Source organism: Pimephales promelas, chromosome 12 (genome assembly GCF_988280905.1).
Source record: "Pimephales promelas chromosome 12, fPimPro1.hap1.1, whole genome shotgun sequence".
In the NCBI taxonomy this organism is placed as follows: Eukaryota; Metazoa; Chordata; class Actinopteri; order Cypriniformes; family Leuciscidae; genus Pimephales; species Pimephales promelas.
In genome coordinates, this window is record NC_142780.1 from 21,549,741 (window position 1) to 21,564,594 (window position 14,854).

Consider the following 14,854-nt stretch of genomic DNA (forward strand, 5'->3'; position numbering starts at 1 on the left):
CGCCCTCACGCCAGTAAACAAGTAATCAGAGAGGAGATGTCTTTGCAAGAGAATATTCTATAAAAAAAAAAAACAAGAATTGTCTACTTTTATTTCAAGGTGACGTTAAGAGCCCAGTCACATAAACAGTGATCGTGCATTTAAAAACGCGACGCAGCGCAAAGAAAAGTCGGCTTCTCAAAATGTGGGTACCTGCAGGTTGGAGTAATCGTGCGACAAAAGTTAAGGGGCACGCCAAAATTTTGGCACGCCCATTACTCCAACCTGTAGCTACCACTATCTTGAAAAATTCACGAGTCGGGACAGACAAAGATGTCCGACTAGAGCATGTTTACAAAAAAAATATGTAAAAGCAGCGCAGCGGAACACAAATTCTGTGTAGAAAAAGTTTGATTTTATAATCACAATTTGACATGGAGACAAGGAAGTAGCACAAACAGAATTACATGTTACGCATTAGAAGCCGTTGTGCTTTTTCACTTGTTTGTGTGAAATAACCCAGGAGGCTGTCTCACTGTGTGATGAGTGAGAAACACAGGAGACAGATGGCACCAAGCACATCCTAATTCCCAAAAGCACACATTGACAGATATCTGTTTCCCCCTGGTGCCCCAAAGGAGGAACTGCTACCAAATTGAAACGTGTTGCAATTTATAAAAATTTAGTTTCTATAGAGGGACTAATAGCCAGTACCATTCAAAAGCAGTATTTGGAGAGTGTATTCAAAAACTCAAAAATGTTACCCATGTTACAGTCTCCAATGGTAATTCTCATTGTACCCTGTAAGACAAGAAAATCTTGTGAGGGGGGAAAAAAAACCTGTCACATAATCTGTCTCAATTTTCAAAATCTATTAATTTTGTGCGTGGCTCACCTCCCTATCACCCGATCTTTAGAAGCCGTGCTTGTTCTGACAATTATTATTATACTACAGCAACAGAGAGAATTAAAACACGCTCCCTTCCATACATCTCCCTGACCCTCCTCTCAGACAAGAGGCTTGCTAAATGAAAAATGGACATGCTTTAAGAAGTATTGATTCCAGCTTTAAACAAAGGTAGACTCAATATTATTTAGCCCTAAATACATCTTTGTTATCTGTGTTGGTGCACCAGTCACGCTGCTGTCCTCGTAATCGCAGACATAAAAATAATAGGGCTATTCCCCCAACATTGACTGAAGCAGACCTGTTCAGGCCCTTTGACCAAGTGATCCATCTATTGGCTTTAAGCGTTTGCACAGACTGCGACAATGCTTTGGTAGTCTCTGCACGAGCTGAGAAGGAAAGGCAAAAAGACAATGTTTTAGACAAGATGGCAATGATTAGTATATTGTATTTTACTCTTTATTTAAGATAAGACAAATACAGTTTCAGATGCACAGTTCAAGCCAATACAATGACGAAACCACTGAGTAAATTTTAGAGAGCACATTTCTAAATTAACAGAAAAATTAGGAACTTATATCGTATAGAGCTTCATACTGATTTTTATATTACATCAGTATGACCAAGTTATCAGTGCTTCAAGCCATAAACATATCTTAACTAGCCACAATAATAATTATTAAATTATCTTACATTTGAAATACTTTGGCATTGAAGAGTAACCATAAATTGAGGGATTTTAGGATCAACTACAACAATAAACTTTAAAATAACCAACCCATTACAGAATTTACATGATGAAAATTCAACACACAAATATACAGTGCCCTCCATAAAGCATTATGATAGTAAAAACAAAATTGCTTTTTTGCTTTACACAAAGCATCTGAAAATATTAAAAGATGAATATGAAGCAAAAGTGCATGTCACTTTTATACTAACGCAACTGCTTTCACACTTGGCAACATGTAAAAATAAACTAAAACATTCTGTACCTTTGACTTATTCATCTTTTAATCATATTTTCAGATGACTCGAGTGCTGAGCAAAAAGAGAAATTTTGATCTCACTTTATAGATGCAGCCTTTAAATACTTCCATCATAAAGCTCATAGATTATCATTATTATTATTATTATTATTATGCCACAGCACTTTTTTGTATTCTGGTTCATCATTATGAACCATCAGTGTCTTCAAATGGTTAAATATGAACTTTAAATAATTTTACAATTAGTGCTGCCAAGATACCTAAACCATTCTATTCATTTAATGTCTCCGATGGAGTTGAGCATGCAAAATAACTATATGCTAAACCTTTAAAGGGAGTTCACCAAAAAATGAAAATTCTGTCATCATTTACTCACCCTCAAGTTGTTCAAGTAAATATTTTAAAGATTATATGCAACCAAACATTTGGTCACTGTTTGGTTACATAATCTGAGCCAAATCTGAGATTACATTCAAAATATCTACTTTTGTCTTCAGCAGAAGGAAGAAATTCATACAGGTTTGGGGGCAAGTTTATTTTTGGGTGAACTACCCCTTTAAGGGTAGTCCAGAAAGGAAGACTATGCACCTGGATTCAGCTACTTTTAAGAATTAAACTCATTTCCAATTCATCAATAAACACCCAATCCATTTGCCCAAATGAAACGAAAGTGGTCCAGACTCCTTATCCTCATATATGCTTTTTCATGTGTTGAGAAAGATGGTGTGAGCGAGTGAAAGTGCGGAGACACCGCGGACAGCTGTAAGGCCTCTCGCCCGTGTGCGTTTGCTTGTGTAACTTCAGGTGCTGGGGCAGAAGAAAACTTTTCCCGCACTCCGTACACTTGTAGGGTCTGTGGCCCGTGTGACTGCGCCTGTGCTTGCCGAGGTCGCCTGAGTTGTTGAAGCGACGATCGCAGTCAGAACAGGCGTAGGGTTTTTCCCCTGTGTGGCGTCTCATGTGTTTGGTCAAATCGCCGGACTGCGCGTAGCTGGAGCCGCACTGCTCACAGCGGTATGGTTTCTCGCCAGTGTGTGTGCGCATGTGGTTCTTCAGGTGTTGGATACGGACGAACCGTTTGCTGCAGACGTTACAGTAGTACGGCCGCTCGCCCGTGTGAATGCGCAAGTGTTTCTTGAGCACGTCCTCCCTTGTAAATGTCTTTGTGCACTCTCTGCACTGCAGCATTCGCTCGGAGTTGTGCGCTCTTTGGTGGACTTTCACGTACCTTAGAGCAGAGAAAGTTTTGCCACAGTCGGGGCACGGAAATGTTTTATCTTTAGAGTGAACATCTTGGTGAATACGAAGCGTCGATCGGTGGCTGAAACTCATCCCGCATTGGGGGCACTGGTATGGCCTTTCCCCCGTGTGGGTTCGCAGATGGCATCTAAGGTGGGCCATCCTGGCAAACTCTTTTTCGCATTCGGGGCACTTGAACGGCCGGATCCCTGTATGGATGACTTTGTGCTTCCGCAGACTCCCCTTATCAATGAACCTACGGCCGCAGTCTTCGCAGACGAACGGCTTCTCGCCCGTGTGAGTACGTTTGTGTATCGTCAGACATTGAAGCGTAGAGCAGTTCTTTCCACAATCTCGGCACAAGTAGCCACGGTCCGTGCAAACAGGTTCGTCAACGCCCACTGTGGGTTTCCTCTCGTCCTCTTCGTGGCAGTGATGTGGTCCGAGACCCCAGATTCCGGCAAAGCTTTTACCGCATGCGGCACAGCTAATATGTCCATCTTTACACACCGTTGCTAAGCCATGGCATCTGTGGCAGTGGTTTTGCAGGTTACCGATGTAATCGAAGCTGCGATCACACTGCGGGCATGTGTAACGCTTTCGGGTGGGTTTGGGCGTGGGTAGGTGGGCCTTGCGCATGTGGGTCTTCAGCTGCCTCTGAGAGAAGAACCGATAGTGACATGACGAGCAGCTGAGCATCCCAGAGGATATTTTAGAGCAGTTGTAGACTTTGTGTTTTTTTACCCAAGCCAGATATTCACCTTGATGGCACCATTTGAGGTGTTTGTCCAGGTATGTAAAATCAGTGAAAGTCACAGTGCAATGGGGGCAAGGAAAAACCAGAGAGGAAGAAGCTGTGAAGGGAAAAAGAGACAAGAAATAACTCGAATGTCAAATGTCAAGTCTTCTTAGGTTTAGGTTATGATCTCAAATCAATTAACAGGCAGTGCTATTAATGTTAATGAAAACTACAACAAAAACAGAGTGAAATCAACGCATATATAACTGGAAGACCTGTGTGGCGAGCAGGCCGAGGTTGAGGGCCGTGGGAGAACAGCACGAGGCCGGTGGCGTGATTGTTAATGAGCGACACCTGCACGAAGCACCGCCCTCGTATATCTCACAGAGGACCGGAGGCATAAAGAGGAGCGAAGACAGTGAAGATCGAGAGAGGCCAAGCCTGGATTTTATGTTGTGTTTTGTTTGGCCAGCAGTCGTCCACGAGGGGCTGCTGGCTTATACTTTCATTTTGTATTAGTTTTATTTCATGTTATTACAAATTGTTGAACGTTTGCTGGTTCCCGCCTCCTTCCCATAACATCTGAACCTTGTTACACTGGTGCCGAAACCCGGGAAGAAGGAGGGACATGCTGTCGGAGAGCCCTTGCTGTTGAGGGGGATCGGGGTGCTGAGGAAGTCGGGCAGCACGAGGGAGCAATGGCTGCTGATTGTTGCCCGAGGCGATGGTGCTGGAGCGATTTAACAGCAGGTGGAACAGAGACCTCGCTGCCGTGCTCCTGTGTCGAGGAGAGGTGCTTGCCATCGGAGAGGGAGTGGTTATTTTACACTCCCATTCGCCGTGGACTGGAGCCTGATGGGGGCGGAGCAGGGAACGGAGGACTCGTTTCCGACTGCCTTCGCCTGGAGGAGCCATCGCCGTCCGCCACGAAACAGAGGAGCGTTGAGCCGTCTCCCAGCGGATGTCTAGTACCATCGCATGGGACCACGATTGAGTCTCTCAGCTGGCTGAGAACCAAGCGGCAGTGTGTCCGGGAACCGGACCAAGATTTTCATATCTGTCGCTCCTTATGCTTCGGTCTCCTTTTCTCTCCGCTCGTCTATCCATACCCCCAGGTGCCATGGCCACCGTGACCAGTCCCCCCGGCCTGCGAGGGGCAATGTGGGTATGTGGCGAGCATTACGAGGCCGAGGGCCGTGGGAGAATAGCGTGAGGCCGGTGGCATGATTGTTAATGAACGACACTTATGCAACGGTCTCGTATCTCTCACGGTGGACCGGAGGCATAAAGGAGGAGCGACGACAGTGAAGATCGAGAGAGGAACAGGCCTGATTTTATGTTATGTTTTGTTTGTTTTGTGTATCCAGCAGTCATCTGCAAGGGACTGCTGGCTTATACTTTCATTTTGATTTTTTGTTTTATTTATTTTCAAAATCTTGAAATGTTGGGCGGTTCCAGCCTCCTCCTTCCCATAACATCTGAACATCGTTACAAACTGAAACTAAATGCAATACATTTTCTTAACTCAAAAACTAATTTACCTGGAGGCAATGATAATTCCTCATATTAATTACTGTATTTCTTGTTGGTCACAGGCTAGTGAAACGGCAGTAAAACCTTTAAAATCTTTATATAATCAAGCTGTAAAAGTTTTAGATAAAAAAACATTGAGATATCATCACTGTCTGGTTCTTAGAAAATACAGTATGTTAAACTTTGACAATTTAATTGTGTATGCCAATGTGCGATTAGTTTTAAAAATTTTGAATAATATTGCGCCTCCTCCCCTAAAAACGTTTGTACAGTTTTGCTCTGAAAAGATGACTAGGAGTACCAGGTCCACAAGTTGCAATGATTGCAGGCTGCCTAAATGTAGCTCGGCCTTTGCACAGACAGCCTTCTCATTCAAGGGCATTAAAGAATGGAACAAACTCCCAAAGGCTCTAAAACTCACTTTTAACCTGAAGGATTTTTCTATCAATATAAGGAAAGTACTATTGAACAACCAGTTGTGCCAGCATAGATAATTATGTATGTAAATATGACTTTTAGTGAGGTTTTATTGATGGTTGAAATAGAGAATGATGAATGAATGAATTGATAGATAGTTGTATTTAAGTGACTAATTATAACATTTTATATTGTATATTTTGTATTGTAATTCAACCTGCTCGGGGACTACAGATGGAAACTAGCTTAAGCTAAATCTGGTGCAAAGCATCTTTAATTAATGTTTTTTTGCACATTGTCCCTGTTGAAATAAATAAATAAATGAAATGAAATGAAATGAAATCTAAAATAGCACTACATTTTTTGTCTATATTTTTTAAATAAATGTCACAATTATTTATTTGTATTCATCATTATCCAATTATTGTTATCTTCCATTATAAAAAAGTTTATACAGTCGGTATCCATTAAACCATATGCCACTAACAGGAAGAGTTCACAGTCAGAAATGAAATGAAAATGTAGATTGAAATAAAAACTTGCATAACTGAAGGAACCAAAAATAAATTAATACATCCATTAACTTTTATAAAAATAAATAAATAAATAAATAAATAAATGTACATTACAGTAATAATCATTTTTTTATTTAATTTCATTATATCAAATTAAATATTTACATTAGAGGTATCTGGTTTTTTTTAGCTCTAAAAAAAACTTTAGAACATTAAACTATACTGTCACCCAAACTAATCTAAAATAATGGTGAAAAAATGAAAACAAAATTAACAAAAAAGCAGTATTTCTTTAGAATTTTAACAAGTCTCCACAATTTCCTTTTAACACATCTAAACTGTGCAAATTATAAAACCAAGACTTCTTAAAAAAAAAATCAATTACCTGTGTTTTTCTCCAGGCCAGAAGCACCCACGGAGATTTCATCTGGTGTCTCAAGCTTCACTTCCTTCCAACTCTCATTTTCCTCCTTCACAATCAAGGCAGACTCTCTCTGCAGCACTTCATAAATGCCAGGCTCAGTTTTAACCTGAAAACTGGGTGGGTTTAAGGGGACACAGTCTGGTTCTGTCTTTGGAACTAATGCTCTGAAAGCAGGAGGATGAGGCTGTTGCTTCTGTTGTTCAGAAGACACTGTTAGGACTCCCAAAGCCTCCAGCTCTTCTTGTTCCGGTCTCATTTTTTTGACCTCAGGACAGGCATCCATAACACAGTCTTGAGTGTCAGTAGATGTTTTGGTTTTATCTGTGTCGATACTGATGCCATCACTATTTGATGGCAATGGCTCTTTATCAACATTTTGCAGCTGTTTGGCTATTTTCTTTTGTCTGGATAACTTTCTTTTCTTTAACATGTTAGCTTTCATCTTCTTGTGCACAACCTAAAGAAATATTTGGGAAGGACAATAATATAGTCTATAGTTTTACTTACAAGAAATACCTGGAATAGCATAAATACTATGATTGTATTACTATTGTATGTACAATTTCTTCTTTTTAATTATCACCCAATTTATTAGGTTGATAATTCTGTTCTCTAATCTCAAATTCCAGTAGGAAGTAACGCATATGGATTTGAACAAAATTTGCCTGGAAAAGCTATGTTTTGGAACATGTAGGTTAAAGGTGGTCTAACAGTCTATACAAACTTGAAAGGTGAGCAAGACTCTGCAAAACCAGCCAAGACGACTGCCTGACCTGGCTGTGACACCTGCTACTAAAACCAGAAATCCACCTCAAGCTAGTTTATGTTTATAAGCAGGCATTTTAATCAGGGAGGTTCATATAGCTAATGCGACAGTAACAGTATTAGCTGGTTGCAGACATGCAGATGTAAACATGAGGGTCGTATTGACTAAGAAAAGCACAAAATCATCTTACCGCAAATACTAAACCTTTAATTAATCGGTTGCATTTTGGCGGCAATGAAAATCCGATTGTGTTCGTTGTCTTAAGGATTTTTGACACTGACAGCCTTTAGTGTGCAGCATCCTACACCTTAAACAGGCGTCTTGTACATCCATCCACCCCGAGAACTACACTAACAACACGTCAAATTATACTAGGAGATTAGGAGGTTAGCTCTCAGGGACATAACGCAGTTTGCAAATGCGTCCAGGTCTGAAATACGTAAAAACGATACTGGTTTAGTTATAGATAAAATCAATGTAAAGCCAGCAACGATGATGCATTTCAAAATAAGGTTAACGCGGTTGCAGTTTTCAAAATAAAAGTTCGTGAACGATTGTTTTGTTTGTATTCTCTTTAAATAAGAAAATACATTTAAAAGACTCGTACCCAAATAAAATACATTTTAAACTTGATAAAATAAAATGTTTTCAGGTCATTTTCACACCGTTTTCTATGCATCTAATCATATTCGATGCAAATCAATGTATTACAGGAAAGATCACTCGTGTAAGAGACAGAATTTTAATCACACCTAACATTTTATCAAATGTGCATTTACTGTTTTTTTCTTCCACACAGCAGTGTGCCATTTTTTAGAGCACATCTCATTTTTAAAAGAAGAAAGTTTTAAAGCAGGAACAAACCCAACACAACAAACCCTGTTTCCATTAATGGGTGATATTTTATTATGGACAAACTGCTGTTAAGCATCAAAGGCATGTGCATCAACCACAGTAAAAACTGTAAAAGCATTTGGAAATGACAGAACAGAACACAAAACTTTCTTTACCATATTCAAACCTGGTTTAATGACCAAAAAACAAAATAAACAACTGTCAGCTGAAGATTGCTTTATCCCTTGTGCTGCAGCATCTGAGATAAAACATATGGCTTCTCCTGTTATGTTTCTATTATCTACATTAAATAACCATTATTTCAAATGAACACTTTTCATAGTATCTTATAATTCACCATCAAAAAAAAAAAGGAAAAAAAGAGAAAAAGTAACTTATTAACCTACATAAATACCAGTCAGAACAGTGGAAAATAATCATCCTCAAAACAAAAAACAACAAATAAACAAAACAATGGTGACTCCATATAAATGGCAATACAAACGCTAAACCACCATACATGTAAAGACCTAACTGTAATGTTTTCATTTTATTTTATTACCTTGTAGTGTCTCACCAGGAGCATACTATATTTTAGGTTTAAAATTTCCATTGCACTTTTTGTTCGAAAGATCTCATACATCAGGCTAAACATGACCCATCGAATGCTGCAGCAACTAAAATTGGGCAATAAATTTAATTAATCCCATTGTCCTACAAAGATTTAAGTAATATGAAATATTCAACAGTTGTTGATACCGAAGTAGTGTAAGAAGGGAACAGAAAAAAAAATCTGTCCAAAATAAAATCTGTTTCAGAAAAAGAAAATAGTATCCTTCATTTCCTTCACAATGTGATTTGTTAAGTACTTTTCTGCATGGGCCCTTGGTTAATCAGCTTATTCCCTCATATATATATATATATATATATATATATATGTATGATCTCATAATTGCAGCACAGATTAATGGCCGAAACTCATATAGAAATTCCGTCTAAATTTAATACAAAACGTCTTGTCAAGGCAAAGTGAGTAAAGGCATTTCATCAATGCAAACAAAAAGGACATGCAAGTTGTTGATTGACAGTCTGAAATGCATCTTCAGTCTGAATGAATATGTATAAAAAGCCAATGGCTCACCATGAAACTATTGACCTATTGACTAGATTCAAATCTGCTATATTACAGGAAGCATCAATCAATCACAGCCATGACAAAATACCAGTAACAAAAGCATTACAACTACATTTTTTACAACATCAGTCCACGTTTTTTTGCAGACAATCAAAGTTTTGCACATTCAAGCGGACATGTTGCACCGTCTCTTGGTTTGGATGGCAGTTCAGATTGTCACATGAACATATAAAGCACATTGGTTCAGCTGCAAAGACAACATTTTCACCGGTTGATATGTCATGCCGTTGTCATCGTCTTGTAGAGCTTATTTCAGTAGTGTGTATACAGAACGCAGTAAAGCATGGAGATAAAAGTAGGGCATTGCATAAAGGTTGCTGCCTTAAGTCAATATAGGAGCTTGTTAGGACTGATAAACAAGTAAACAACACTTAATTAATTACAGTATATGTACAAATCTCATTTCCTATGATTTACCTTTTTTCTCTCCTGTAATAAATACATCCCTTTTGTAGCCCCAACAAAGCAAACCAAAACGAAAGGGATAGTTTACCTTGAAAATGAAAATGGTAATTTGCTCACCTTCATGTCATTCAAAACCTGTATGTTTTTTTCAGAAGAACACAACAGAAGATTTTTTGGAATGTCTAAGTATTTTTGCCCATACAATGAAAGTCAATGGGAACCAATTTCATTTTATTTTGCTGTCTTTCTGTTTTTGACTTTCATTGCATGGACAAAAAAAGTAATTCCTGTAACAACATAACGGTGAGCAAATGCTTCATTTTTGGGGTGAACGGTCCCTTTGAAATCTTTGCAACTTCCTTTGTCCTTCCTTGCTTATGAAAACTCCCTCCACTGTTTTTTTGTCCCTTTTCAAAGTCTTTCTCCCACTCATTTCCCATCTCATTACGTTCTCCTCACATGGCCATGGTGGTTAGATGCTGGTGGCCCAGCAAGCCTTTTCGGCCGCCCCCAGCACCAGGGTGCGTTCCTGCTCCACCATGTCCACAGTACTCCTGCAAATTCTGTCGCAAAGTGACGAGCGCCGAACCCAAGCAGGCCCGGTTGGGTGCAAGGATGCCTCCTGGCAGCTGTATGAGCACAGTGGCCACCCCTGCCATCCCGTCGTCTGTGGGCTCCAGAGTGATTGGTCCAACTTTGAAGGACGAGTACGAAAAACCCATGAGTTGAGAAAGGAAGGGGTCGGAGCGGCAGAAATGCTGGTAGCTGCCATGCGAGGACGGATGATGGTGGTGGTGATGCGAGGCTGGGTTGGCCGTAGAGCTGGGCGCATAGTGGTGAGCATTCAGGTAGTGCAAAGGAAGGTGCTGTCCGTTGGTGCCTCCACTCAAAGCGAGATGGTGGTGATGGTGGAGGTGAATGGTAGTGCCTGTGTTGGGGTCGTGTTTGTAGGACAAAGCTCCAGGTCGCCCCCTCTGGCCCATCACCATGCCACCAAGCTTGCCTGTCCGGACCTGGGCCAGGGATACGGCACTGCCCCCTCCGGCAGAGGGCAAGTAAACCAGCTGCGGCTCCTCGGGCTCTAGAAAGACAGTGAGTTTAGCGAATGGGCGAGAGGCCATCTTGGTCATCTCTTGAATGTGGCGTCGCTGCTCCCGGCGGAAGTCTAAGAACTGCTTGACTTTCCAGAGTAGCACGCAGACGGACAGGAAGAGGAAAAAGCAGGAGAAGAAGACAGAGAAAAAGACGAAGAGGTCAATGTGGGCCTGGTCCTGACGTAGAAAGAGGAGGCCTTGAGACTCTCCGTTATGGGTCTCCGTGCCCACGCCTCGTAGGGCGATATAGAAACGGCTGGACTTGAGCGAGTGCACTTCGTGCGGGAAGGTGATGACCACGCGGTCCCGTACACCGCGTACAATTAATACTGTCTGTGGCTTCCACACGGTGATGTAGGTTATGAGACCTTCGGTTCGTTCTTCCCGCACCTCACGATCTGTACCTTGAGACTTTGTAGCCTGCAGAGTGCCGAGCAATGCCGACGAGGAGTTCGCAAACACCTTCATGGGCGACGGTGGAGCGAGAGGAACCTCCTTTTCTCCCCGTGAAGCGGTCGCAGAGGTGGTCTCGTCCTCAATTTTGATGGTATGCACACCGGTCTGCCGGTCTACCTCCACAATGAAGGTGTCATGCGAGTTGGATACGTAGACCTCGACTTCTCCAAATGTAACGTCAATGGTGACACGGATATCCACGTTTGTGAACTTGGGCTGGGCAGAAAAGAACACTGTGCGGCCCATGAGCAGATTGCGGATGTTGGGCTCATGAAAGCAGTTGACCTGTGACGTGGGATCGAAGCAGCACTCACTGTCCACGTTGAACTGCCGGTAGCACTGCCGCCCATTTACTGGATTGCCATTGAATGAATCTTTGCACTTGGCGCACTAGAAGCACAAATAGGATTAATGCATGCAAGGTCTTATTTGTGAAATACAGAATAAAATGTCATTGGTTGTAATGAATTGACCATTACCTGTTGTCTGTAACACTCTTTGCGGTCATTCTGTGGGCTGCTCAGACAGGATGAAGTTTCTGTGTTGTTCTGGCAAGGACAGCCAGTGCCATCATGCTCATTACAGGTGTCTGCATGGGCGTTACACTGACACCTACAAACAAGCAGTAGAAAAGAATGGAACTGGATCAGAAACGTTCTATTTTTTACAAAGTGACTTTTAAAAACCTTAAAGCTGCAGTCCGCGCTTTTCCTCTTTGTCGCCATCTCTGTTCGAAATCTGCAATTGCAGTCATTCGCGGAATTATCAACTTTACGCGAGATGTACTTCAACACCCTCGAAACGGCACAGCGTGGATGAACACAATGTTTGAGGAGACTGTGAGGCTGTCAGTCATCAAACAGATCTCATTCCCCATTGACTACCATAGTAGGCAATGGGGAATGAGATCTGTTTGATTAAAACATTCTTCCAAATATCTTCCTTTGTGTTCAGCAGAACAAATAAACACAGAGGTTTGGAACAACATGAGGGTGAGTAAATACTGACAGAATTTTCATTTTTGGGTGAACCAACCCTTGAAATGCAGCAAGAGACTCAGGACGATTTGTAACTCACATTAGCCCATAATGTTGAAGGACCTCAGGGCTTCAGCATTATGTTTTTTTTTTTTAAATGTTGGGTTTAACCTACATCTTTTACTCATTTGATGTTATTGTATTGATTATCTTTGAACGGATTATGAAATTGGGATGATACGTTTACCTGACATAATAAATTGTAAACATTTGATTTTATTCTAACGGACTCTAAAGCCTAGTTCACACTACATGATTTTAAAATGTCGGGCTGAACTGTGCAGTTCACACTACATGACTTGCTCTCAGTGAAATCATGAGTGTTCAAGTTGTTTAGCTGTTCACACCACACAACACAACGTGATTGATCCACAACAGGAGGTAACTCACTACACGAGTTAACAACGCACTACATAGAGATACAACCACGATCGGATGATAAGAGCATATCATTTGTGACTCAATGAGAGCTGTTTCAGTACTATAGTACGGTCTAAATCCTGAAAATAATCAAACAAATAACGAGTTGACAACAACACGATTCTATCTGGTCTAGAAACCATGTTTTGTCACGAAAAACCACGCAATAAAACGAACCAGAAATGACGCGAAACTGCAGAGAAGAACACAACACGCGAATATGGACGTCAGACAGAAACTAATGCTGCACACTGTTTGCTCGACGATCTGCTCTGAGAAAAAAAAAATGCAAAAAAGAAAAGAAAAAGTAAGATTTACCTGGTGTCCTCAACCCATGCGTTGCTATGATTGGCTGTACTCATGACATCACTGAGATTGAGTCGCGCGACTGCTCGAGATATCTAGCATGCTAGATATTTTTCTGAGCTCGGTGACCTGTCTGCGAGGTGTCTGCGAGCTGTCTTTGGTGTGTTGTTGGCTCTTTCACACTAACAGATTGGCGAGCGTTAATCGTCCGCTAATCGCCCACGATTTGCACGCGATAACACCCTGACTTGTCGGCAACTCGACGATTTGCAAATCGGGCTTAAATCGGGCTTAAAATCACGTAGTGTGAACTAGGCTTAACAGACATTATTTTCAGTAAAGAGTTAAAAAGAACAGTCATTCGCTTACATTTAATGATGTACAGACATCATTAAAACCTTTTCATTAAGAGTCAGATGAAATAACGAGTTAGTACATGAAAACTAACAAGAATACACGCATGACAAATATCTAATGAAATATTAGACAACAATTACAGACAATGCTAATTTTCAGATCCACTCACTTCTCACACTTCCCTTGCAGCAGGAAGTAGCCACTGAGGCAGCTCTCACACTTATCCCCGACACTGTTGTTCTGACAGCTCACACACACTGCATTGTCCTCAGTAGGGCCCTCTGTTGCCCATTGTTCAATCTAAGAAGCAAAAGTATACAAAGAAGGACTCAGACCCTGCAACAAAACTTCATCAAGTGAATACAGAGAGAACAGATCTCCTAAGCACTGCTTACGCTGTCCCGGTCCAGTGGATAGTCTTTTGGATTTTCCACTGCCCTCCGATGCTCGTCTTTGGACAGACATACATCACTGTTCCCTCTGCAGAACTCACGACAGGGGCGACACATCCCACCTCCCACTGCTGAGCCCACAAACAAGGGCTTACACTTTTCACAGTGATGACCCTAATAAGAAAAAATAATAATTGTATTGTAAATGGAAAATTAAATTGATAAAAAGTAACAGTAAAGACATTTAAATTGTTACAGATAATTTCTATTAATCAAAGAACCCTTAACGGTTCCTGCAAAAATATTAAGCAGCACAACTACTTTTAACTGTAAATCAGCACATTAGAATGATTTCCGAAAGATCATGTGACACTGGAGTAATGACTGCTAAAAACTTAGTCTTGCCATCATAGGAATAAATTATGCATTTTAAGATATATTCAAATATTTTAAATTGTAATAATATTTCAAAATATTACTGCTTTAATGTAGTTTTGATCAAATAAATGCAGCATTGATGATTATAAGCATTCTTTCAACATAATCAGGATGGAACGTTTTTGTTTCTATTCATTTTTTAAGGATCTATTCATGGCAAAAAAAATGACAACAACAACAAAAACCTTCTTATTACCTTTGTGTTATTCTTGCACTCTAGACAGGTGTCCAGTTGAGAAATGCTTTTACAGTTACTGTGTTTGTTACAGCGGCACTGAGAGGAGCAGTTCTCCCCGACAAACCCAAAGTGACACTGACAGACTCCTGGAGACACACAGGTCCCATTAACACAGCCTTGAGCGCACACTGGCTCACACTGACCCGACACACTAAGAAAAAGAGAGAGAGGAAA

General features: G+C 40.9%; 2 protein-coding genes across 3 annotated transcripts in view; both read right to left on the bottom strand.

The window, feature by feature from the left end:
- Positions 1-1,316: 1,316 nt before the first annotated feature.
- Positions 1,317-8,008, bottom strand: LOC120484692 (uncharacterized). 2 transcript variants are annotated; one of them, XM_039680021.2, is made up of 3 exons: positions 7,699-8,008; positions 6,704-7,199; positions 1,317-3,968 (listed from the first exon to the last, which is right to left on the bottom strand). In XM_039680021.2, the coding sequence occupies exons 2-3, from the start codon at positions 7,182-7,184 to the stop codon at positions 2,566-2,568; spliced, it is 1,884 nt and encodes a 627-aa protein (XP_039535955.1). In that variant the 5' UTR covers positions 7,185-7,199; positions 7,699-8,008; the 3' UTR covers positions 1,317-2,565. The 2 variants fall into 2 exon arrangements, with proteins under 2 accessions (XP_039535955.1, XP_039535954.1); XM_039680020.2 differs by having other exon boundaries at positions 6,704-8,008.
- Positions 8,009-8,390: 382 nt separating this feature from the next.
- Positions 8,391-14,854, bottom strand: part of megf8 (multiple EGF-like-domains 8) — a 30,746-nt gene continuing 24,282 nt past the window's right edge. Inside the window, exons 40-44 of the mRNA XM_039679507.2 lie at positions 14,639-14,831; positions 14,008-14,178; positions 13,782-13,912; positions 11,972-12,104; positions 8,391-11,882 (exon numbers count right to left, since the gene is read on the bottom strand). Coding sequence (XP_039535441.2) covers positions 10,398-11,882; positions 11,972-12,104; positions 13,782-13,912; positions 14,008-14,178; positions 14,639-14,831 — 2,113 coding nt within the window. The 3' untranslated portion in view covers positions 8,391-10,397. The remainder of the gene's footprint in view (positions 11,883-11,971; positions 12,105-13,781; positions 13,913-14,007; positions 14,179-14,638; positions 14,832-14,854) is intronic.